We start from the raw sequence: 27587 nt of genomic DNA, 5'->3' as shown, positions 1-27587 counted from the left end.
GGAGTCCTCCATTATATTGATATTGAGTCCTGGTATTGAATTAAGTGCTGATGGAATCACTTCCTTAAATTTAGTCACAGCACTTTCAGATTAACATCGAGCGTAGGATATTTTGTCTACTGGCTTGTAGTCCAGTAACAGGACTTCAAAAGTTATTAAAAAATGGTCTGATAAAAGAGGATTATGTGGACACACTAATAAACTTTCAATTTCAACACCATATCCCAGAACAAGGTCCAGAGTGTGGTTTAAACAGTGAGTTGGTTCATGTACATTTTCACTGAACCCAATTGAATCTAATATTGAGATAAATGCATTATTAAGGCTATCACTATCAACATCCACATGAATATTAAAGTCACCTACAATAATTACTTTATCTGTTTTAAGGACTAAATTTGATAAAAATTCTGAGAATTCAGATAGAAATTCAGAATACGGACCAGGAGGGCGGTACACAGTAACAAATAAAACTGGCTTTATTGTTTTCCATGTTGGGTTTGAGAGCGTAAGAACAAGGCTTTCAAAAGAGTAATAGTTTAGTTTAGGCTTAGGATTGATCAAGAGGTTTGAGTCAAATATGGCCGCAACTCCACCTCCTCGGCCAGTACCTCGAGGAATGTGAGTATTAATATGACCAGGTGGAGTAGATTCATTTAGACTGACATATTCTTCATGTCTCAGCCAGGTTTCAGTGAGACAAAATAAATCAATCTTATTATCTGATATTAAATCATTTACCAATCCAGCTTTCGTTGATAAAGATCTGATGTTTAAGAGCCCACATTTAATTTTTCGATTTAGTTGTACTTTTGCAGCGGTGGTGTTTATTTTAATTAGGTTTTCATGTATAACTCCTCTTCTGTTAACCATAGACTTGATTAGTTTCAGTGGTTGTGGGGCAGACACAGTCACTATGGGGATTTGAGTGGGTGACTGCCCGGAAAGAAGCACAGAGAAGTGTGTAAGACTGCAACTCTTTGTCCTGGTCTCAACTCTGGGTTGTCATGGATTGAATCTCTGTAGCCCACAACAGACCCAGATTTGCCAGCATGTGATTTCTTCAATCTTTCACAACTCAGGTCAAATACATATCAAATTCTTTTCCTGCCATCACTCTCCTGCGTTTCTCTCAGAATCTCATATTTGATCCATTTCCCATGGTGCCTGTTTTCCTGTATTTCTCCAGAGTGAAGCCATTACATTTTTTCATTCACACCTGCTGTCGATCCCACAGCAAGTGTCAAGGCTTTGTGTTGAAAGGACATTTCAAACAGAAATTTAGGCACAGTGTCTGCTCGACATACACATTGAACACGTCCACCCACCAGTTGAACTGTAATGAGGTTTGTGATCAAGGAATGAAATTGTAATCATGAGGAAGCAGACAGGAAAGGAAGTTATAATGAACAATAGAAAAATAATGAATAATACTAAATACGATCAGTCTTTTCAATATTCTCTTACGGCGGCAAATTCATTTATCAAAGATTTTTATTTTTGTTTTCAATGGCATGTCAAGAATACCAAAGAAGAATATAAAACTAACATGAAAACAAGTGAAAACACATAAGTTTCTAAAAATCATTTCATGAATGAATTATTTAAAGGAACCTTAAAAGTAAACCAGTCCAAAATAATGCCTTTTAATGAATGCGTTAATTCTTATATGAATAATAAATATATATATATTTATTCATATATTGTTTTGTGGAAGTTTACTTAGTTTTTTGTCCTTGCTCATTCTGGGGAGGCTCCGGCATTTTTGGAGGACAGCATACATACTGCTTTCATTATCTGTTTTATTATTCCATGTATTTTGGTATTTTCAATTTCATTGCATAAGAGATGTTTTTCAGTTTCATAGCCCTATGGTGACCTGTTGCCTTTTGAGAAAGAGTTTGTTCAGTGTCCGTACAGTGTAACGCAGAAGAGTTTGAAATATCGCCTATTTTTATAGCAAAAAAATAGTTTCCCAAAGTTTTTCATTCATCTTTTTAACCCTTGACAAGTTTGCATGTCTAGGTTCTAGTCATCTGTCATCTGTCTGTCTATCATTCATCATCAGAAATGTTTAAGTTACGCAAATGACAAATGCCCATATAAGAAGCTCTGGACTGAGTGAAAGGAGCAAAATACTACAAAATTGAAGATCGACCAACTACATAATAATAAAGATGTATTGTATGTAATGTATACTAACTGAATGCTATCAAAATGTTGGCTAATCATGCATAATTAATCTACCGGTATCTAGCAAAAAGGAAACATGTTGGCCTACCTTTGTGTCTGCATGTTTCGTGTTGGTTCAGCAGATCTTTCTGACACTTACAGTAAACACCTGGCAGATGGCGTGTCCAATACTTAAAGTGTCCAATGTCACACTGGAAGTGGAAGCACCGAAGCATCGGCCATGTAAACCAATTGGGCTGTTCACACAGGATCTGTGGCCAGCTTGCGATCCACAAGTGATTGTTTCGACATCTGCCTATATTCTCAGCATGCGGCGAGCAAATCTGGCCAGAAAACACACTGATAATCTACTATAAACAATATAATTTATATGATTCTTATGAATAATAATATATGCATCCCATGCTTGCCAACTCTTCCCCTCCCACAATGGGATTTACATGAATTTCAAAATCCATCCACTATATTTATTAGAAATAGCCTCCTGTCACTGCTGTTTGTGATTTTATTTATTCATTGCCAAGGCTTCTTATTCCACATATATATTGGTCAGTTATGCCCAGACAGACAGACAGACAGACAGACAGACAGACAGACAGACAGACAGACAGACAGACAGACAGATACAGATTAGGCTCTTGTGTGAATCCCATGTTGCCCTTATCCTCCAAGAAAATTGTATTCAGGTTGTTTGTTTTGTGTAAATGTTTTAGTAACCTGTCCTGACAAGTTAGAGGTTTGTGGAGAATGTAAACAAAATTAAAATTCCACCTAAGCATGATGAATGTGTGGTGTGTGTACTACTAAAGATCACATGAAAGAATCAATACGAGCACGATTACTGATTTTGGTTTGACCTTTGTTCATTTAGTTATGCTGTAGGCTTTCACAGCTTTTACAGTGTTTTCGGGGCACCTGAACCCCTAGAAAACACACATATGATAGTTTTGATACAAACAAATCCTTTCACCATATATATCTTATTTGTAATGTATCTTTACCTGCCTCAGACCCTTCCATCTGCCACTCTCTGCAGAGAATCTGAGGTAAGAGGGTTTTGACTAGTCTTACTGCAGGACTCACTTTGTTTTTCTGAGCCGGGAGCTCCTGTTGTTTTTTTTGCAGCTCTTCACAGTTCACAGCATCCTAGAGTAAATGTAGTTTGAGTTACACTCAAGGGGAATACATTCAGCCCTCAAATATGACACAAAAGCACCATCGATCTGAACAGCAGGTTTGTCGCCATAAAGATATAATATATGAAAAGAACATAACCATAGTCTGCAACATTTTTTAACCTTTTCCATTTCAAATTGTTTTTTTTTCTGTCGATGGTGTTATAGAGCAGTGTCTTTATTTACAGTTAGTTACCATTAATAATACAAATAAGTTGAAGTACTGCACATAGTTGCATAAAAGCATCCAATAAACTTCTTATTCTGTATTTAAGTTTATAAATTGTGCAACTTTTATGTCCATATAATGTGGATTCTCATGTGGAATAAGTTTTTCTATGGAAATGATTTGTTAAATAACTAAGAGCAGTTTTTGGATGTTATTTGAATAGAACCACGAGGCAAACTAATTGCCCATACTATACAGTACATTTGCAAGAAATGTTTAGTTATCAAAGTCTTAGGTCACCATTCACCATTGACTGCCAGTGTTCTGTAAAATAGGATCCCACAGCTGATGTACTACCCGGTCATTAAATCCGGGGTTAGCCCCTGCACTGCTTAAGTTCATGAACGTTTTTACAGTACATTACCTTATCGTTATCATTACAAAGTTATTCTTTCATCACTTTGGAGGCCTCGGAGCAAACTCTGAGCAGTCTGAGTCCAGAGTGCTGAACTACAATGTGAGTCATGGCCTCAGTGTGGCCCGCAGCACTGATTCAGAACTTGGCACGGGACCTGTGCACAAACTTATCAATAAGATGCTGCCGATTGCCAGTTCAGAGCTTCAGAGCTTAGAGTTTGTATCTCAATTGTTCAGGTATAGTTTGTGATTCCCCTTAATCTCTGTCATCTTAATTCTAGTAAAAGCCAAGTAGGATCATACAGGCACTCTGACCATTAGCAGTGCAACTTACTTTTATCTAGAATCTGCTGTTTTGTGAAATTTAAAAAGTTTCTTGGATGTTCATAGAAATGTGGGTGGATTAGTAATCCCCTGCTGCCTCTTCAAACCATCACAAACGTTTACGTTTTCTGTGTTTCTTTTTTTCTTTTTGTCTCTCAGGGACAGGTAGCCTTGACAGGCAGTGGGGCAGACAGAAACCTCAGAGGACATGCCCTTTTATGTCAGAGGGATCTGTAGCTGGAGAGAGAGAGAGGCATGAAGGGAAGTGCGGGGCGGTTTGCAGGGAGGCGGGGAGACAAGCCAAGCTAAATCTCCACCCTACTTTGTATGCATGCCTACGCTCGCTGGGTATGCATAGTGCAGGAGGAAGGCAGAATTTGTCACCCAGCTCAGGAAATTATTCAGAATTAGTCAGACATGTTTGATATCCTGGGATGCACCTGTCATTTATATGATGTATTTACATACAGAATTTGAAGGGAGAAGAGAGGAAAATAGAGAAACACTCTTAATGTGTTTCTAAATTAAACATCATTGAGGAAATTCAAAGAAATTTCAAAGATATGAAACATTTACTTCCTTCTCCTCCTCCTATGTGGCTTCTGTAGGTGAATGAAATATGTTTAGCAAATGATAGCATCCACAAGAATAGTCACAATTACAATAACCAAGATGAAGGGTTGTGGCACTTGTTGCTCGTCATTTAAATTGTGCCCATCTATTAATTTTTTGCAAATTCCCTCATTAAATGCTTGTAAATGATCCATAGACCTTATATATAATCACAATACAGGAGCAATTTGCAAGATTGCAATGTCAACACTGAGGTCCAGCAACCAGTTATGAATATTTATGAGGTTGTCTACAAATGCATAATTGTCAAGGTAACCTCACAAGTCAGACTCACATTGTGAGAAACAGCTTTGAATGCAGTACTTGGCTTCCTTTCTGAGCTTCAGTTCAAAGGTAACTGAGGGAGAGGTGCAGTGTATGTAGCAATACATAACTGGAATGGAGGTTTAAGGTAAAGCTGGAGACCATTTTCAATTATTTATTGTTCAATAACATTATATAATGAAAAAGGCTGGCTGGATGAGATTTGAGGGTAAAGAAAGATGGGAGGAAGGGACCAATGCAAACATGTGACCACACTAACTATTAGGTGTATTAGGTATTAACTTGTATATGCAGTCTTTTCAAAACTTTTGTAAGAAAATACAAAGTTGTTTTTCTCCCCTGAAAATGTGTCCCTCAGAACTCACGTGATAGACCAATCCTCTCGGACAATAGAGCCCGGGGCAGATGGTCTGCGGCACCCTCAGAAAGGACTATCTGCTGCTCTTCAACAGATATTGGGCGGCCAGGGCAGCAGCCAGGGCGAGTGTCTGGAGATAAGCAGACATTTTCTGCTTCAGAGCTGTTATCATTGTAAAGTTGAATACAGCTGGATAGAAAATACTCACAGAGACATTTAGTCCAATAAGTCAGACTTCCCTTTTCTTTTCTATTGGAGCTGCTGCCGCCTCTATCACTTGATAACTGTACAGGACAGACTACTATTGTGTTCTCTGGATATATGTGTTCATATTTTTGCTCTTATTTTTATTAAAAGCATTAAATGTAGTGAATGAGTTTGAAGTGTGGGGAGTCCAACTATGTATTGTGCTGTTAGCACACATTAGTGGCACAGCTCTAGGGATGCTAGTCTGTTTGAAATATTTCAACAATGATTGAATAGAAATGATGATGATGTATACCTACAAATAAATTGTAATAACTTTGGTGATCCCCTGATTATTCATCTAGCACCCTCATCAGGTCAAAACATTTAAATTATCGACATTTTGTTGATCAAAACTAAAGACATTCCAACCAGCCTCAGCTGTGCTTTAGCTCAACGGACTGCTGGGCATTAAACTGTGATCGTACTTCAATACGAACATGGACACGTGCGGCTGAAGACTTGCATGCCGACAACAGAAGCGCACTCGCCTCTACAACAAATTGGGGTCAGCGCAGACACATGCGATGCATGAAGAACAGCAAGAATAACTCCTTTTTGTGTTGAATGGGGCTGAACAATAATAAAAAGGCAATAGAAGAAAACCGTGTGTGTGACATTAAACGTGAATGGGACTAAGGATGGGGAATACAGTAGTACAGTATATAATGTCCACAAAACAAGTGTCCAGCTTGACAGACATCGGGTGAAGGTAACACAATTTACAGTCGCAACCATTGATTGTCCTTTAGTGCAGCCCCAACAGAGCGTATAAGCTATATCCTATAGGTTTAATGATAGTGTAGGTGAGGAAAAACATATTCCTATTTTGGTCCCTGCCAAATAATTTACTGGATGCATAGAAACAAAGACAACACTGCAAACAAAAACTAGTCCAGTTGATTTAAGTGTTAGTCAGAATCCAACCCTGTCTCCTAAAAATGACTTTATTCTTCATAATATTTCAAGGGAAACTTTTACTCTCCCGGATAACAGTCACAGTTTTAAAGACATTAATGTTTGCACTACTTGGTTAGGTTTAGTAAAAGATCATGGTTTTTGTTCAATTAGGTACGTACGTAAGGTTAGTACGTTATGTACTGGGCATAAGTAAACATTTGTCAACGTTGAATCTGTTTCACATGGGACATGAACAGCAGTTCTACTGTAAATAAATTAACCAGAGTTTGGTTCTGAATAAAGATCAGCTTGTAGCCTTGACTATGTGTTACTAAGAGCAAAAACAAACTTGGAAACCATCTTATCATAATTCCTCACTTCACTTTCCTCTCTGGGAACCATCACCTTATTTCGGTGGAGAGGTTTGTGTGTCCCTATGAACCTGAGAGCTGTGTTGTCTGGACCCTAGTGCTCCTAGGTAGGGTCTCCCAAGGCAAATTGGTCTCAGGCGAGGGGCCAGACTAAGGTTCAAAACGACTTCATGATAGAGAGGGAAAGGAAAGGAGAGACCCTGCCCGGAGGAAGCCTGGGGCCCCCGTCTGGAGCCAGGCCCAGAGGGAGGGCGCAACAGCGATCGCCTGGTGGCTGAGCGCCGTTACGTTGGAGTTTACCCCGGTGGACGAGAGGGTCGCCTCCCTACGCCTTCGGGTTATGGGGTGGAAAACTCTGACTGTTGTTTGTGCCTATGCCCCAAACCACAGTTCGGAGTATTCGGCCTTCTTGGAGACCCTTCTTGGAGCCCTGCAGGGGGCTCCAGTAGGGGACTCCGTAGTCTTGCTGGGAGACTTCTTTACACTGAAATGACTGGAACCAATCCTGTGTTTTTATGTAAGTTGAACCTCAATAAGCCTCAAACATTAATGACCTACCGTCGCCACAGTTGATGCCAACAAGCTTTTGAAGACTTATCGACACAGCAAAGCTCTCATGTTTTAAACCTCTGAAAATATGTTCATGTCAATGCCCATCAAATTGTCAACTCAGTTTGTTTTCTATGCAAAAACACAGAAATCCAACTGATCCACAGCAGGAGCAGTAACTGCCCTGCCATCCACTGGCATTTAAACTAAACGTATTAACTAGATATGGCAGCAAAACGATATTTAACAGATGCAGATGCTTTGGCCTTTTGCAAAGTATATTCTCCAACATATATGGCAGAGAGGAATATGGTTAACTCGTTGCCTGATTGGCTCTTCTCTCTCACCGGCTGATTATAGTCTAGACTAATAATTAGATTTTGAAAGTAACCTTGGAGCAAATCCATGGAGACTCAGCGCGGTGAAATTGTGTGCTTATGGAACTGTGGTTTGTTGACTGACATTAAAAGCTGAGCAATAATATGAACAGAACATGATGGGGACTGTTTTTCTTTCCCACTCAGTAATGCAGACTTATCATCGGGATGATGTGTTCCACCACAGCAGCCTACTTCAAATTGAATTAGTCACAGAAATGATACACAAATTGTTACAAAGCAGAGAGATATATTTCTTGTTAAACCGTTGATTAATTAATTTCCCTCGGGAAACAACAGATAAGATTTTTTTTCCTCTTGCTTTAAGAAGTTTTATCATGAGCTGAGAGGGGCTTGCTTATTACTTTTTAAAGTGGCTGTGCAGTATACATTTATCTTTTGCATATATTTGTATATATTTGTTTTACTTTTGGATTAAATCAAATCTGATCTGGTTTGGGATCTATTGTATTCTAAATGAATTCTAAGGATCCCCTAAATTCACTTTTACTTTGAGGGATTGTTATTATTCTCATGTACAAACATCATTATGAGACGAAAGCAGGATAAGCTAAATAAACTATTTTTTTATGTTTGGCACACACCAAAAAACTGCTTACCAATAACAAACCCAGCATTGCCTCCTGCATTCTCTTAATGCTCAATTTGGCTGCAAAGCCTCAAATATAATTACTCAGGAAGCTCTGACAAATATGTGACTATGCCATGTTGAATTGACCGGTGTTTACTTTGGTTCGACTACTAAAATATTTACAGCCAATGAATAAGAAAGCAGGAGACGTGTCAATCACTCCCCACCCCCGTGTTGCGGAGACTCGCGGCAATGTAAAACCGTATCACTGAAGGGAGAAAACAAAGCAAGGTTATGGTCAAATGTAAAGTGGTGCAGGGTGCTTAATGGTGGGACATTAGTCTCTGTCAGAGCTTGGTTAGAGGGAGTTGTGTGCAAGGCTGTGCTTTTTGGAGAGGATCCAGCCAAGTCAGCAGGGCTCATTTACCTCCAGTCAGACGCCGCCTCACATCACAGGGCCTCCCTTAAAGCTCTGGAGGGCTTAGACTCTGTTGACTCTTCCTATGTCTGACCAATTAGTCGGTTTTGACTGCGGACACAGTGGATTATATATATGGGATAAATAAACAGAATTTTTTATCATTGTCATATTTCCAAACCGAGCCAAGAAGCAGTGGACACTGAGGGCACAAGTTGTGTTTGTCTTCACAGTATTGCTGGAGGATCTGTGAATTAAAGATTAGGGCACCACCAAGAATTCTTTCATGTTGCATCACACACTCGAGACAGATGAAGCATCCTCTCAGATTTCTTAGAATTTATTTTCTATTCACACGGGATGTTTTATTCATGATATGGCTTTCACTTGTCAACCAGAGTTCACCTCCTTCAGACAGATTTGTGTGCTACAGTGCTGGCAAATCGCTCGAAGGGATTCCACTGTTCTCGCCCCGAAAAAATATGTTCTGGTGTCATGCAAATGTTCTGATTTACATCAACTGGAGGCCATAAACTGATGTTCTCCTTAGTGTCAGGCTGGATACCTCCGGAGAAGTGGTGCCATTCATCACAATCAATTGTGTGGTGATTTCTTTACTTATTTAACCTTAATTCAACCATGTAAAAGTCAGGTCGAGATGGAAATGTCTTATTCACGAAATTATTTTCTCTAGAACAACAAAAAAAAAGCAACATGGTCATTCTTATGCCCAGTGTTTGTAAATTGGGGGAAATTGGTTTCATAATTAGGCTACATAACTAGTTGTGCAATGAACAGTGATGTGTTTATCTTCCCATGCTATGATCATTTGAGTGCTTGTATATGAAAATGTAATTTTGTTAAACTCTACTCTCCAAGACTGTCATTGCTTCTTCCATCTCTACTAACAGCATCTCAATTATAACACATCTTAGGATAACAATTTGTCAGACACATTCGGTAAAATGAAGAAAACAGAGCCATTCAGGCGGTCAAATTCTAATTTCTGCTTCCAAGCACTTAGAGTTGGGATGTTTATGAACTCCAGCACATCATTAAACCGACAATTGCTTTGCAAAAGTAGCCACTGAGAACAATCTGTCAGTCTCTTTTCAGACTTATTGTGAATGTGCCACCGGGGAGCTTTTAACTTAGAAATTGCTTGAGAAGAGGGAAGCAGGTTGGACAATTATTACAATTCCTTCCTGATAATGTTGAGTTTGTTCTCAAATGGCTGTAATCATACTCTCCTCGTGGCTGGCAGTTTTGCACTTGCCACGTCTTTGCTATCTATCTATTATGTATACAAATTAATAAAACATTATATTATAGCATTTAGCTAAAATGGTGCTTAAACCTTTTTTTTTCAAACAGTACTGAGTTGCGCTCTCCTAATTAATGTTGTTGTTTTGATGTTAGAGAATAAATTAATTATCACAGAGCTCCTGGGAAATTGAGATTCCCTGTTTCCACTGGAACCATTCGGATGTGATGTCGGGCTTCTTCCTGAGAAGCCCAGAGTCAAGTGCTGTGAAAAGCATCATCATTGTAATAGCACAATATTAACTGCACTTGGGGTTTAAGCACCCTTATGTCACAGAAGTCTTAATTGAAAGAAATTCAATGAGTTTGTCAACGTTCACACTGTCTGACTTTTTTCTCTCTCTCAGTCTTTTCAGTTGACGGTTGGATGTATGTATGTGGAGATTGTTGTCGTTTTTTGTTTTTATTTCAAATGATGGTATGTGTTTAACCACAGTCTTCTGTGAGGATACAGATCAACAGTTAAAGCTGATTTTTTACATCAACAGTGGATCAAATGAATAGTTAGCCAGCACTCAGCGTGTCTTTCAGCTCATTGTTTTGGTTTTCCGGCACGCATCTTTACTGTTATTGTTAACGCTAACCGCTCTCATAGCCTAGATTTTGGTCGCAGCAGGCATCTGTTTTCAGCTCCAAACCCCTCGTACACTGAGCTGCCTGCCCAGCATCACATGAAAGACAGACACAGTTAGGTACAAGCTGGTGAAGATGGCTAAAGCATTTATCAGCTGAATAGCCAGACATTTTTGGACTAACATTCATCAGGTTCATTTGCAATTAAGCAACTGTTTGCTAACAAGTTATTCATATCAAAATTAAATATGATAAAATGTCTATGACAATATTGGGGAAATCATTCCAGCATAGGTTCATACTTAATGCCAGAGGTCAGCAATATCATTTTCCATTTCGTTGGGTAAAGCAATTTATTTAAATTAGCAAGAAACATGACTGATTGGGGACACTGTGTTATAGTAGCTGACATGTGATTGGTCGGCATATGATCAGGTTGTTGTACAGGTGCAGCAACTCAGCAGTTTTCCTAAAGGGCATGGTGTTGTCTACAGACTTTTCTCATTTAAAATGCACTAAGCTTTGGCATATGTTTGGGTATGTATGAGCATTACTGAAAAAAACAATATAGTCTTGGATTATTTCCAGGTGGCTGTGCTTTTGAATTACCTCTCAAAGCCTAAACGCATTCAGTGTCCCATTCTTGCCAAAACTGCACCTACAGATAAATTGTTGATTTAATTTGTAATTGATTCTTTGACACGCTCGTGTGGATAATGACTGCTCTGCTTGCTGTTAATAGCTATCACGTTGCTCAAATATTTTCTTAATACTTTTATATTTGAATTCAGATCATAACAAGATATTTTCTACATAGATGTAATTGCTTTGCACGCTTGTTCCCTTGAAGTGCCAATGATACCATGGATGGATATGATACACTGATCTTACAGAAGTAAATATCATCAGATCAGGCACAGCTTAAGTGCCCAGCAAAAACAATTTATAAGACAAGCAGAGAGCAATCTTAGCATCTCAGTGCAGATGATTTGCAGTACCATAGTAACTCCATCTCGGTCCCATCTGAATAAATCTATAACAGACCATTCATGAAAATGGGAAGCCCTCTATTAAAGCCATTTGACAAAGTGGATGCTTGCCTGAATTCATTAATGCCAGGAGCTGTTTCTTAAGAATACATGATGATCTCTGACTTCATGTTTGGACTTTGCCAGTGGCCACAGAAAACAACAGTTATATTTTATCTTAGAATAATTAGAATTTATGCCAAACGGCCCACTGTAAATGTGTTTATTTTCTAATAAATGTGCCTTTGTGCCTGTTCTGTTCATAGATAAACTGCAGTAAAACAGTTTGCAGTGTTGTGGAACTTTATCACCAGTGATGTCAGACACAAGAAGATTTTAAAAATAACTAGTATTACTTTAATAAACCTGACATTGTTTCTATTGACCAACAGCTCTTGGTGGCGGATCTAGTGGAGTAAATGGCCTCCAAACATATTTAATACCTCTGTGAGAGCTGTCACAAGTGTGTGTGTGGCCTTCATAGTCTGTTTCCTCCCTGAGTACTCGTGCGACTTCCTCGCTGGAGCTGTGAATTAATCTGCTGGTAGTGAATCATCACGTTGGCCGCTCCCTGGCATTGGTTCACTCCAATATCTAGTTCAACATAGGTTGGCTGACGGCAAGAGATATGTTAATTCAATACCCCCTTCTTTTTTTTTACACATCATAAATAAAAGTCTCTTTCAAGCGTGGATTTGTGGAAACTCTGCTGCTGTTCTGTGCAGGATTTTGCAAACATCCACCCCACATATTCCTCCACTATTTCTCCATTGAATGAGAAGGACAGCATGTGACACCCTGCATACACAACACCACAGATGAATACTCAAACCTTAATGTTATCTGGCTCGAAACATCTAGCTCGCCCACACCATATATTCTGTGTCTTTTAAGATGGATGTCAGATTTCTGCTCATCTACTTAATAAATGAAAGCATAAGAAAGAGAGTTGCGGAGGATGATTATTTTGGGGGCGCCTTTATAACTCTCACCTTAGCGCTGCCTGCGTGGTGTGATTTGTAGAGAGATTGAAATGAGGCTGCCTGGTCGAGCAGAGACTCGCTCTTGATTTACACACACAGTTAAATCACACAGACAGCTGGTTGCCGCCGCTGCCCACCGCCCCGCCTCAGACACAGATCTATCTCCGTGCAGGAACCCCTCCAGATTCAGAACCTTATGGCAGCTATAACACACAGCACGGCGGCCAGTCCCAACTCCAGCCTGCTGTTGACAATGTTGGATGCTGTGCAACAACTGCCACTAAATGGTTTTCTGGCCAAGGCTTACTCAAGAGGATATTGGACCAAACCTCAGAAAGAGAGGGAGAATTGGAGACAGAGAAAACAGAGAGGTTCAGAAGGACCTGCTGCTTAGGGGCATTGTTTTGAGGTTGCATGGATAAATGTCCATGACTGAAAGTACAAAGATTATTTGCAGTCCTGTCACCCTGAGGAATATAGATGATTTTCTATGTTAATGTGGGGAAACAATTATTTGTTTGAATGAACCTGTTCTCTGTGTGTGTGCATGTGTGTGTTAAGATGGAGAATGCAGCCTGGTCCCTGTAGAAGACTTCAAAACGACAGATCTTTCACTTTAAAGTCACAAAGACAGTGTGACAGTGTTTCCACATTGTGTGGGCACTATTGAATCTACACAGATAATTATTATTATGTTTTTTAAACACAGTTTTCCATGTTATTGCAGATCATTTTATCACAGACAGACCCATATTTATTAAGATTGTTCAATATGTTTTTCATACTAAGCCAGGATGCAGATGAAGTATATTGAAAAAGACTTCAGTCACACTTTAAAGAATCAGGACACTGCATGAGACACTGGTGGAGTATTTAACAAGCACATCAATGTCAGCGATAATGACTTATACACACAAAACAGTCAGGGTGACTCAACTCATTAAATTGCAATTTGGAATAGAACACACAACCTATTAATTCCATTTTTACACCGCCAGAGAACTCAAGCTTTTCAATAATGTTTTATTGTATTCACATTGGGAAACCTGCTTTTTGCCAAAACCCTTCACCGCAGTTATTTCTCGAGTCCAGGAGGAGACACTGTGTTGTGGTGCCATAGATTCTCAAACTGAAATCTTGCCCGTCGAATCTTTTAAAAGCGTAGTTTCAGGAGTTGTACTAAGTGAACCTTCTTGGCTCTCGCGCACAAAAAGGACCATTTCACTCACAATCATCAAGTCTTCACTACAAAATTATTACGTTGCGTTTGTTACATTTGCACAGCATCTAATCTAAAATTGCTTTAAAATGTCGGCTTATTTATAACAGTATAACTATTTAATCATTGTGCTGTCACTGTGACGCTTAAACATCTCAAATGGAAAAGTATCAATAATCACATTTTTTGCAGGCTTCTGTAATCACTGTGCTGTAATTATTCAACACTGTATTATTCTTATCTTCTCATGGTGTCGTTTTACTTTATGTAATGTCATTGATCAAATAAACATTTGAAAAGGGTCTTCCTATTCTGCAGTTCTTGAATGTTGAATACTGACTTTGCCATTAAAACATGTTGCATGATCAAGTATTGCACCTCTCAGAGAAATAGGTCATCTATAGGGTAGCAATGTAGTGAGAAAAAGAGCTCAACCTTATTGAAATTCCAAACAGTAATACACACTTGTTTTCATGCCAACGTTGCTTACTGAGGCTGTCATCACTGCAACAACAAATCCTCCCTTCCATATTACATAGCTGTGAAAAACCCTTATTTACCAGATACCATATAGAGATGTTACTCAGAGCTCACTTTACATACATAACCACGAGCTTCATCAAGTTCCATCGCTACATCCAACGTTTACATCTAAACATAGCGTTGCATATGCTATGCCAACATAATAATTCAGTAGTTTATCCAAAGTGTTCTGGCCTTTGACGTGGACAGAAGAAATATATTTGACATGAGTCTCAGTCTGGACAATGATCTGTCACATCTAGGCCCATTTCTCGTATCTGAAACGTGGCAGCCAACCCTTTTTTTAATACAGGCTTAGTGTCATGCTGGCTTATTACCTTATGTGCTGCTGCATGGTTGGCATGAAGTACCTGCTGGCAGCTGAACTGAGCCTGCTGCTGGTGACTTTTCTGTGCTTAATCTTATTAGGGCAAAAGGCCTTTTTGCTTGAGGCAACTATATGTTTTCCAAGTAATTCTGTGTCACTCTTGCGTGACAGTGTAATGCTTAATAGATTTTAGTGTCAGGTAGCTGCACACACAAAGTATTTATGTGTAAATCTTAATTATGGTTGTTGTAGGGGGAGGTTTCTTTTAATACATGTTTCTATTATTACTGTTTAAGCAGCTTGACTTAGATAAACTTTAAGAAATAGTTTTGGGAGTGCTCATTTGCTTTCACAACACAATCTCCTTGTCGGAGGCAATAAGCGTATTTCCCAAAACGTTGGACCAAATGTATGTACGGCAACCTACAAGTTGAGGATGAGTGTGTACGTGGTACCTCTCATCTCATAAATCCATGATTGACCAATAAACTTCTCTCTGCTAGAAGGACACACTCAAACAGACAAAGGTCATTAACATGAAATTCAATCATCTGCATAAGATGTCCTCATTAATTTTCCATTCTCATCCGTCTCTTGCTCTTTGCATACCAGCTCTGAGGTTCTGCTTTCTAACCTTATCACATATTACATTGTACATCTCCCACCCTTCATCCACCCTGCTTCATCTTGATTTCTTACTTTCCTGTTGCTAATTAGGTTAGACAAGCAGTGGTTCACGGAGCAGTTCAAATCGGACGATTAAATCCTACAAGGTCGTGTATGTGTGGAAGCTGGAAGTGAACTATTTGTGGAGGAAGCTCAACATTACACTCTATGTTTAGACTTCACCTATACAGCCAGCTGGAATATATATATATTGCTCATCAAACCATGAGGTGGATGATTGTCTCCTTTTATCTATTTTATCAGCTTGGCAGTTTAATATATGCCTCCTACTCATTGTCCTACTACTGTTTCAGAATTTACGGTTTAATAAGATTATAAATAATCCCCCTTGTGTCCATAGATACAAAGAAGGTTAGAGAATGTCACTACATGGCCATCGATACAAAGGCGGGTTCAGTGATGGCGGGCAAATGTCTCCTGCCCCCTTGCTATCTTGGCTAAACAATTTCCCAGGAGACATCTCTCTGAGATGAGTCATTCCTTTGGTCGAGCTTTTTAACTTACCGCCATCCCGGTGGCCGCAGTAAAGCTCAGCTCACTGCTTCCATCTATATGAATTCTTAGGTCCGCCTTCTGTGAACACGACCAACCCCTGTCTCCTCTCCTCCCCACATCCCTCACTGATCTGCAAACTGCTCTGTCTTCCCCAGCTCTCTCCAGAGGCCGCTTTTTCTGTACCACCTGCCAGACTGCCAGTCTGGCAGTGTATATTATAGCCATCTACAACCAGCTGATACACCTTTGACCTTTCACTTCACATTAATAAGGTTCCGCAAACGATCAGCAGTCTCTTACCACATCTCTTTAATGAAGATCAAAAAGTGTCCGTCTGTTTAAAATGTACCGATGTTTCCTCTTCTGTAAACAACTTTGCTGCCAAACTTAGGCTAAGTGCCATTTTACAGTTATTGTATGAAGTCTGCTGGTGGTTTGTAGTTTGGTTTGTAGTTTGTTCATTAAGTTGCCTTTTTTCTTCTGTTTCTTTTTTATTTGAAATATTATGAAAATTCTGTAAATCAAAGAAAATCAGAAAAAAACATTATTAAGAATTTCTTTACTTATTATTTTCCTTCCTGTTGGTCTGTGTTAAGATAAACTGCATGACATCATTCTACAGTCTTTAGCTCACATAGATTAACACTTTGCAATAAAGAAATACAATACAAGAAGTATATACACACTGTCAGTTATCAGTTATTTGGGATTGATAGGAAGGATTAGCTGACGTAACCTGACACAATAGTAGAATTTGAAACTTCTTGAATCTGATTCGATCTCACCTGTGTTTCATTATTCATTACAGAGTAAGGACCACCTTCCCAAACTCAACATTTACAGGTAAATGTTTAAGCAGTATACTTTTCCCTGTTTGTAGCTTCTTTATCTAGCCAAGGAGCAACCTGAGAGGTACGTAGGTCTTTAAAAGATCCTCATCTATGTAAATAATAATCCAACAACTGTCCTGTCTTTCTTCATCTTTTCTGAATAATAAAGGGGAAAAAGCCCAAGAAAATCTTTTTAAACAAACAACAAACAAACATATATATATATATAAGTTATTTTCATTTGAGCTAAGTGTGGATAATGCTAACAAAACCCTTGGCAGGCAGCATATTGAAAGACAGCTAACCTAACCTACACAGCAATAAACAGATTGGATGTGTCCTCTCTTGAACATTTTGTCTTGAGTGATTTGGATCTCCTGATTATTATTAAGTAGCAGCTGAAAAGCATCTGGACCTGTCCGTTTGCTCACGTACGAAGACGGTGAGTGAGTCAGTCTGTTTCTGCTTTAGTCCTAAACATTTCACACCAAAATCCTACCCCAAGACAAAAGCGTTAAACACATTCGGTGCACAAACAGCAAACCAATTCTCACTGTGATAGTGTTGTTATACTGCAGCCATTATCATTGCTATTAAAATTAATTTGAGAATGAAATATTTAAATACTCTTTACACAGGGATTTTAACAAAACACCCATTTTCATTTGCTCTGTTATTTCTTAAATCCTCTCCACAAATCACCAGCTCCTGTGTGGAAGAGGAATTACTATATAATGGTGGATTAATTGGTGGAGAGGACTCCCCCAGTGAGAGTTGGAAAGCAGTTTTTTTGACAATTATAGGTGAAACAGAAGCACCAGTCAAACAGTCTGAATTACTCATCCTCCATTGATTCCTGACTCATTTTCGTTTTCTCTAATTCTATGATTTCATGTGGCTCACAAACCCTCTGGAAAAAAAAAAAAATCCTGCACACGTCTTAAAAATGAGAAATAGCTCTAATAGTGCATTCAAATATTCACAGACCTTTTTAGATCTGTTTTTGTCATCATGAGAGAAATATCTGGGTCTTAAGGGTCCAGGCTTTTTTCACACTGTACATTTTGACTTGTCGTAATACTCAAACCCAGCTGTTACTAATCACATTAACAATTACACATGCGCAAACACCAGCGCCTGAAACTGAAGCAGCTAAATGGAATCCAACGATCATTCATTTTATTATTTCTGCTTTTCCAGCTGTGAACTGTCAATAAGTCTTCTGTGAAAATGTAAAGCATACGGTTAAACATACATATGTTGCTTTTTCTTTTTTTTATCTATTTATCTTTTGGCCGTTTACTGTACCATCATATAGCTTTTAAAGAGATCAGTGATATTTCCAATGCACAACATGCTCATATTGCGACACAGGGATGGGCCAAGCATTTGGAATGATCTGTCAGCAAGATATTTGCTGACAGATCATTAAATGACAGCATGTTCATTAAATGAAGATTCATTCAGCGTGGTAACACGTGTAATTAGGTTTTCATTCTGTCTCAAAGGAATAGTTTACATGTTTGCCATAAGGTGCCGCTGGTAATAATCATGCATTAGCTCAGTCTGCAGATCATGCAGACGTAGATGTTTCGGAAGCTGACAGCCTGTCAAATACAAACAAATATGTTAAACCAAAAATAAAGTCCTATGGCAATACAACATTTTTGCAGTATTTTAATGCTCAGCCTTCTCAGTAACATGGAGCTATTTATAATAACAAAACAGCTCAAGCTTTTCCCAAGGCATACTTACTTACACATTCCACAAGTGATTGACATCTGATGGGACCAAACCCTTTCTTGGCCAGATGCTCAGTGACTAACAGTCCTATAACTTTTAAAACCAAACTGAGCACATTAACGGACATTTTTAACCAAATAATAACTATTGCAGAAAACAGCGGTCACTCCAACACCTCGGCAATACAAGAACATTATTACAAATGTAATCAAGTATGAGCTACAGCAACATAATGAACAAATAATCACTATTGAAACTTACATACGGAAGTACTAGCTCAGCTAACCTTAATATCACCTGTTCATCTGGTTTTTAATCCAGGACATATTGGGCTTGTAATCCACTTGCCCTGGGCTGCTTTGTGGGCATGCAGCACGGGGAGGTCATAGCAACAAGAGTGGACGGAGGTAAGAAATCTGGCTGTTTCTCGTGAAATGTGCCTGCACTCACCATCTGTTTCATCAATTCCTGTGGTGGCTTTTTTATGGCGGTTTCCCCAGCCTTGGGCTAGATGTTGTTTCAAGGTAGACAGCTCATCAAAATGAGTGACAGATGTGGGGAGCGGATTTGACCCACTGCAGGGGGCGGAACTGACAACAAGGTGAAACGTTTAATTCTGGAGCTTTCTCAAAGAACGAAGGGAAACATGAAATGAAAGACCTCTTCCTGGTTATAGTCTTTATATGCTGAACATTCCCTTTTAAGTAAAGTGAATAATAAATGTTTGAAAATATAAATAAAACCATAGTCACAGACAGTGATTGGGGTTTCCTTTTAACGCGAGGTATGACACAGAGCAAATGTTCTTTTAGGTTTATAAGGGCTTGACAAAAACCTTCACTTGTAAATGGATGCCTGAGAAAAAGCCCTGTAAGCAACAGAGAATCATAAACCAGCTGAACATTTTATAGGTCAACATTGCTGACAGAAAACTTGCAGAATTGCTTGGATGTAAATGCTAAATCTCAAGAAACTGCCAAATAGTTTAAATATTGAAACACCTCTCCATTATTCACATTTACAGTCAACACTTCACAGCGCTCTGAGCGACCCGCTCTCATCTCCGACACCTGGGTAGCTGGCAGTCCTGCAGAGTGACCTGATTTTTAGAGAGATCGTACTCTAGCTGCGAGTCACAGGCTTGATCCTCTGACAAGTTCACACTTTGTAGCTGTTGTTAATCTGGGCTGAATTGTGCATGAGTGAGATAGTGAAACCGCTCTCCATTACAGGGGCGCCCGTACTCTGCCCTCAGAGCTCCTCTCATAAAATGCATACAAAAGGGTATATGTGAGGGCACAGCTTTATAATTACACTGGCTGTAATTTGGGGATTGAGTGCACTAAAAAAGTTGCACAAGTGTTTTGATTGAGGAATAGATAATTGCGACTGCTCAGCAAAATAGTTCAAGCTAATGTGTAAGTGCTTGGAAAATCTGTGTGTGTTAATTATGTTTTCATAGGAGGAATTGGATGAGTCTGAAAAGAGAACTTTTTGACCTTTCTGTGCTTTGCTCATGTGCACAGCATATACATTTTAGATTAATGCATTCATTATCATGTGAACTTGAAAGATGTGCAGTGCTTTAAGTTGCAGCATTACAGAGGAGCTTTAAATACACTCAGTGCAGCAAGCTTTTCCTCTGTTACGTCTAAAAAAAAAGCCCTGTTATTTGTTTTAGAGAGTGCTCTTTTTAAATCTAATATCAGTCACCTTCCAGACAAGAGAATCAATACTAGATGAGCATTCATTTTCTGTACCGATTTGTTCCCCTCGTGCGCTAACATGCATTCCATGAAAAATACATTTGTTACCCCGGCTCTGTTGCCATCCAACACCGCCGAAGGTCGAGCTGTGAATTTACTGCAGCCGTTTGTCTTGCGTGCTTGGCGCAGGCCGCTCGGTCAGTGTTAATGTGGCGAGTGTGTAGGTGCATCCAACAGCCATCCCAATTTATTAACATTCGAGAGTGCAAAGCAAAAAAACATGGTCATCTGGATGAATGCAACATTCATTCAGGGTCTGGCAGTGCAGGAAGGGTGATGTGAGGTGGGGTGGGCAGGTGCGGGTAGATTGGGTTGGGAGACTGCCCAAAGGCATGCTTGTGGCTTCCAGAGGAGTGGATCATCATTAAAACCATTTGTACATGATAGAAACATACTCTTATGAACACTTGTTGTATACTAATAAGTGCTTTGTGCTTTGCAGATTAAACAAATGATTTATATTTTGCCAACATCCGATATAGTAATAGGTACAGGGCACTGCCTGATATTTACTTATGCTTGATTTAACGCTAAATAATCTACATACTGTCAGCGGTGGGATGTAACTAAGTACTGCACTTCGAGTAATAAACGTACATTTACGTAATCAATTTCAGGTACTTGTGCTTTACTTGAGTATTTCCATTTAATGCAACTTTATACTTCTACTCAGCTTTAACTTAGAGGCAAAAATTGCACTTTTTACTCCACTCCATCTATCTGACAGCTTTAAGGCCCAAAGCGACTGAAAGCGATAAGTGACGCGCGTTACTTGATGCTCCCATGGCGCACTGCAGGCATCACATTTGAAATGCCAGCACCACAGAACCAGCTGAATTTTAGGAAAAGGTAGATATTTAGGCAAAATGTTTGAATAGATACCCGACATCTTATTGTTTAGCTACTTGATCTAAACAATGAAGGTTCAAAACTAGAAAGTGGATACATTATTGATACGATATGGATGAAAGTTTAATTAACAAGATAATGTGAAATTAAAGGATTTCAGATTACAATTCTTCATATCGTTCCTGTCCAGTGAAACCATGTATCTCCACATTTGGTGATTTTTAATCTGAATGTTTCTGATAAACTGAAAGAAGGATCCTTTATTTCAATAGTACTTAAACTTAGCACAACCTTAAACATCTACAGCAGTAAAATGCGAAATACACATTAATGCAGCAGCATATTAATCCAAAAACATCATATATAATAGTAAAACACTGACACCGAGCGAACATTTTTCTGCAGAATGAGTATTTTACTTTGATACTTTTAAGAACATGTTGCTGATAATATTTACATACTTTTACTGAAAGGAGAACTACGCCCATTTTTCAAAATTCTAAGATGGTCCAAAAATATTAGTAAACATAAACAACTCAACACCATATCCAAAAACATGAGTGCTGTCATCAAGTATAAAGTCTGGAACTGCTCCATAGACACTGAATTGTGAAAGATGTTATAGATGACACTGAGAGCACCCTGGGGAGTGTTCTGAGTATGTGGGTACATTTGACAGTGAAAACACTACAATAGAATGAAACTCATTTGGGTTTAAAAGATGAAAACAAACCTTCTGTGGGTCCACAAAATAACTTATCCATTCATAGTCTGTGTAGCAGCTCCAGACTTACTTCTCTGGTTTATAGCTTTGGGAGAGAGTACCTCCTGTTCACATATATTAATTGAACTTTCCTAGGCCAGGGAAATTACATATTGGACTTCTTAATTGAGTTGGTGTTTCCCTTAAGTCAGGTATTGACTTTTACTTTTAGTGGAATTATTTCAGTGTTGTATTAGAACTTTTCCTTAAGTAAAGAATCTGAATATGTCGTCCACCACTGCATACTGTAAAGTAAAGGCCTTTGCATTCAGCCTGAACAAGTTGTTATCCTTTCCCCAGCCATCTGTTCTTCGTGTGTGACTGTAGTGCATCATCTGCTCGAACTCATGGCAACCCGTCCAGGACATGCACAACTTCAAATGCAAACGCGTTGTTTTGCTTATGCCTGTTTTAACAATATGTAAAGAAACTGTGCCACATATGCAACATTTAAACTGCACATGAGAGTTGAAACGAATGAGAATGTGCTTTGCAGGCTGTCACAGTGGTTCAGTTATCACATCACAGCAAGGGGGACCTGGCTTTGAAACTTAGCATTAGTTTGCATAATGTGCTTCCTGTGTGCCCATAGATGCTCTTATCTTCCTGTCAAAGTCAAAATGCACACAAGACTCAAAAAAATTGAAAAAGAGTGCGTTTGTCTGTTTCTTAGCTCTGCAGTGGACTGCTAGCCTATCCACGGTGCTTCTCTGACCTCCATACATTGCGTACTGGGATAGATGTATAAACGTACCAAGTTCTGCTGTTTGAATGGTAATTGTTGAAGAATTTTCTTCTACACAATTTCATTTTTGTGAGTTACATTCAGGTTCAACATTGAATGAAGATGATGAAGACTAAAGACTTGAATGCCATCTTTTGTGAAAGCATTACCTTGTGTTCAAGGTATGTGAATGTTATATATTGATTGTAGAGCACAATAGAATGATGTTGTTTTTGTCGTAACTCTTTCATCATCTTCCACGCAGCCCATTTCAGCAGAAACATTTGCCCATTGTTCATCACTGATCTCCTCATTCAGCACATTCAACTCTAAAGGATGAATGTTTTCCTTTTATTGCTAGAGTTCTGTAAAAAAAATACGATCCATATAGCATCTAAATTGCTGATGTTGTAACTTTACAAGACACCAACACAGACAAATAATGCTGGCTACAGCAGTCTTGATGTGATAGTATGGTTCGTGCCTCAGAAAGTTGCCACCTTCCTGTAGCTGTGCCTTTCACAGATGAAAATGTTGGACAAGCTTCTGCACTCTTAGGGCGTTAACAAACATGGACAGCCAGTCTGCGTTAAATTATGCAATCACTGGTGAGACAGAGATTATGCAAAGGAAATAACCTGAGTACAAGAGAAGGAGCCTTTTTTTGTTTGGCACCTCTGCCAGGAAAATTATTTGCTTTTTTGCGCTGCGTCATATCACACCACTTAACTTCATAGTTCAATTTGTCTTTGCATTTCTGGCTTCGTTAGCAATGGCCAACCCAGTAAAAATCCTCCTTCCATTTATCAGGGGCTTTTCTTCTGACAATCAACAAGTAAGTACTAATGTCTCTTACTGAAAGCATCAAAATAAAATGTCCAGCTCTGACTCAACCGGTGGTGATTGAGGGGAAAATGATTCCTTGAGACAGAAAGAGATTTGTCATTTTAGAAGGCATGATGTTTTCTTGGCTGTTGTTTGGATTCACATCACTGGACCAAAGTATCCATTTTGTCCTTTTGTGTGAAGAACAAAATGACAGTGCTGACAAAGATCTGCCACTAAAGCACAAGCACAGATAGTCACTGGGAGCCTGAGGAGGATATTAAACAGGTTTCCTTATTTGGGAATCATTTATCCATCTGCAATGGTGCCCCTTGGCTGTGTATTCGTTCCTATGGTTGCGGCACAATCGTCACCCTTTGCAGTGATCAAACTGCTCATAACTGCGCACAGAATTTATTTCAAATGTTCCCTTCTAACAAGCAGTCTGGAACGTAAGGATCACACTCGAGTTGAAAGACATTACAAAGGCGCCACTTGAGCAATTAAGTAGTCTCTAATTGTAGATTTAACCAGAGCGAGAAAAAATCATTCTCTATTTTCATTTGTAAACCATCGTAATTAAAGAACATCTGCTGAATATTGATTAAAAAGTGAAATAAACTCAATTGGTCCAATAACTTTTAAATCATTTCATGAAAAAACTTTTTTTTACAGCGAGTAAAAGAGCAGGAAAGCCTTTATCTTGTACACAATACTTTATATTAAAGAATCACATGTAAAAAACACACTTCTTTCAAGAGAACGCTTTAACTGTTATTTTCATTACTTTGATTCTCCCATTGGTTGCTCCTCCTGACTTTGACGTGTTAAAGCCCTCGACTACTAAGAACATTCGAGCAACAGAAATACACACACCACGGCACACAGACTCTTAAGTTTAAGATTTGAACACACACAATTCAAAAATATATCCTCTAATCTTGCAGTAGTTGCCCTTTTTTTTATATATTTTGTACAATTAGAAAAAATACACAGTTAACCGAAACCATTGGAGGAAATGCTTCAACAAAATCAAAATTGATGCTGTATTTTGCACCATGACAGCTTTGGATACAGCACCACTCTATTGTCGCTGAGCGTCTGCAGTGTCCTGCGTGCCATTAAGCATCAATGTTTGCCCACATGAGTCTTCACGTGCCCTAAAAGGGGTGGAATGTTGAGCCCTGCCAGCGTTCTGAGGGTCATGTGTGCTCACACGACGTCACCTCGGGGAGGGCCGTCTGGTCCTGCATGATCACTTGAGGAGGGATGGGGGCAGGGCGAGCGTGGGCCACAGAGTTTTTTTGCAGCTCCACCCCGAAGGCAGGAGAAGCGTTCTGCAACTGTCTCCTATACTGCACGAAGCTGCAGGTCTTTAGGATGATGGCCAGGATGTTCTTTCCTATCAGGATCCCGGATACCCTGGCGTCCCTATAGAGGATCATGTTTCCGCCGCGGATGAAGAGGGTGATGACGTTGATGGTTATCAGGCTCAGGATTGGGTACAGGAGCATCTTGTGGGGCACGATGTTGATGCCCTGCATGCTGATCTCGCTCAAGGACACGCAGGGCAGCACGAGCAACAGGATGTAGCAGTAGAAGAACATCAGACCCTCCGCCCACAATGGAAGCCCCTTCTTTTGGGGCTCCCACAGGTTGGCTTGGATGTCGAGTATGTCCAGCAAGTCCACCACAACCCAGAAGAGACGATTGCGGATCTCTTCGCGCTTTTTGAAGGCGCGAACATACTCCATATGGTCGATAGCAACCAGTACCACAAATAGCACAGGGATACAAATGGACAGCAGCAACGTCAACGCTTTCCTTGCGAGAGCATCCAGGCTCTTTCCTGTCAGCCTTGTAGTTTTGATACACAAAGTAGACCTTGATCTCCAGCACGAAGATGTAAAGGAACCAGAGGATCATGGCGTAGCCTCGCTTAGCCGTGCGCACCTCGGCACCCACCCACACTGCCACGTAACGCAAGACTATCAGGAAGCAGATGTCCCCCACCATCACCATGATGCAGATGCCAATCTTGCGTGGCCCGTGGTTCTGCTCCACCAAGTAGGCATCAATCAGTGCCATGCTGCTCATGATCACGATGGTGGACAGGCACACATGGGGCTTGTTGGTGGGAGGTGGAGGTACCATCCTTGCCTGGGCGAGAAGAGGAGGAGGAGGAGTGTTGTTGAAGAGGGAGTGCAGAGGGTGCTTGGTTTGTCCAGTGAGGGTGCAGATCAGATAGTGCTGCTAGACAGCAGTGTTCCCCTCCATCGCTACTGCCTTGGCCAGAGTCCAGGATGCATTAATAGGAGTCACAAAGATCACTTCAATCAATCTCCACTTGTGCCCAAGCCACCTGCCGGGTAGACAGTACCCCTCATTTAGTAAATTATGTTGATTGGCAAATGGTCTGTAAACATACAGGTTTCCTATTGTAACAATTAATAAATCTGAGGATGTGTGTCTACCTTTAACACCCTGATAATCACTCATCCAACACAACACAGCAATTTAATCAACGAGTTGCATTTTCTGTTATTAAAATAGAAACAAACAAGCTGCTGTGGTGTGTTCTCATTCCAGATTCATCTCCGACACCCTTGTTTTCACACAAGCTTAAGCCTTCAGAGATAGAAATCCAGCTGAATACTCACTTGTGTCCCTCTTTGTACTTTATCCTAATGACTGGCAGCGAGCGATCATCCATGTGACTGCACTGGGAGATCACAAAGCCCATCTGTAATCCACAGGAGAAGAGAGGAGAAAAAGCTCAGGATCCTCTCCTTCTCTGACAGACGTATATCCACCGGTCATGGATATATTTCTCTTGGGACTTTTCTTTTTCAAGCGAAGGAGAAATCCCAAAATATTGCCGTCATAATCCACTTACTGCTCAGACTGAATCAGGATGATGCATTTTAATGGTCTCAAAGACCGCTCTCAATTCCTGCAACTAAGAATAGTGGTTATTTTGTGTTGTGCTTAGATAGAGGGATTAAACCTGCAACTCCCCCAAAACGAGAAAGTTATTCTGAGAGGAAAAATGTCTGCGGTAAATTCTGCTTTAAAACGAATTCCCTATCCAGAAGTTTTTCTCTCCATCATCCAGGATCCATGCACAAGAAAATGTACCATTTTGTATCTGTGCAAGTTTGTGTGTTTCAGAAGAAGAAGGGTTGTAGAGAATCTTTTAAATGCAGCATGAGTACGACTGTCGCACCCAACTCAACTGTGTGCACGTGTGTTTTCCAGTGTGTGTGCAGGTTTCAGCTGTCTCCACGCTTCGTTGTCGCTGTAAAATGCTACCCCCTTGGCAAGATCCTGGCTGCTGCGCCGTTTTCCCTGTCTCCTGCTCAAGCAGCTTTTGCCATGGACACCGGGATCAACAGCACCAGTAGATTCCCCTGTCTCCACTCTTGCATGCTCTGCCAGCACCACCAGCGCTGTGATACTCCAACGGAGAGATGCTCCTCTGCTGTGTTTCCGACACACTCCTGTGATGAGCTCTCTCGCAGCTACGCTCCTCTTCCTTCCCTCTCCTCTGCTCAAGTAAAGGCACTTGCTGTGTGGAGGTGACGCTCAGCAGACCACAGCTGCAGAGCGAGAGAGAGAGAAAAGAGGTAGAGAGAGAGAGACAGAACACTTTTCCAGGGGGTGGGGGGAGGGAAAACGAGCCAGCCTTTTGCAGCTTAGCTGAATGCACAACTTCTCGCTCACCCTGTTTTTTTTTCCCGCTCTCACATCCCTCTCTTCTTTTCACATTGTGTCTTGTGCTGATATCCTATTTTCTCAGGCTGTTTCTTTTTTGGCTCCAAAAAGAGCCCTGGTTTCCTTCTTCTTTGAGGATCCCATTAAGGCGGTGTGCATTTATTTTCTCTTCATCGGGTTTGAGGTGCAGAGATGAAAAGTGATCCAAAGAGGAGGGAAAAAAAGGAGG

General features: G+C 40.0%; 1 protein-coding gene across 1 annotated transcript; it reads right to left on the bottom strand.

Moving 5' to 3' along the window:
* Positions 1 to 21448: 21448 nt before the first annotated feature.
* On the bottom strand, positions 21449 to 27179 carry LOC115020521 (transmembrane protein 121). Its single transcript, XM_029450614.1, is given in 2 exon segments — positions 21449 to 25491; positions 25493 to 27179. Coding segments are annotated over 2 exon segments (951 nt in total). The 5' UTR covers positions 25799 to 27179; the 3' UTR covers positions 21449 to 24846.
* Between the last annotated feature and the right edge of the window lie 408 nt (positions 27180 to 27587).

The sequence above is a fragment of the Cottoperca gobio genome, chromosome 15 (assembly GCF_900634415.1).
Source record: "Cottoperca gobio chromosome 15, fCotGob3.1, whole genome shotgun sequence".
NCBI lineage: Eukaryota > Metazoa > Chordata > Actinopteri > Perciformes > Bovichtidae > Cottoperca > Cottoperca gobio.
Note: the sequence above shows the minus strand (reverse complement) of the source record. Positions and strands in the feature narration are given on the sequence as shown.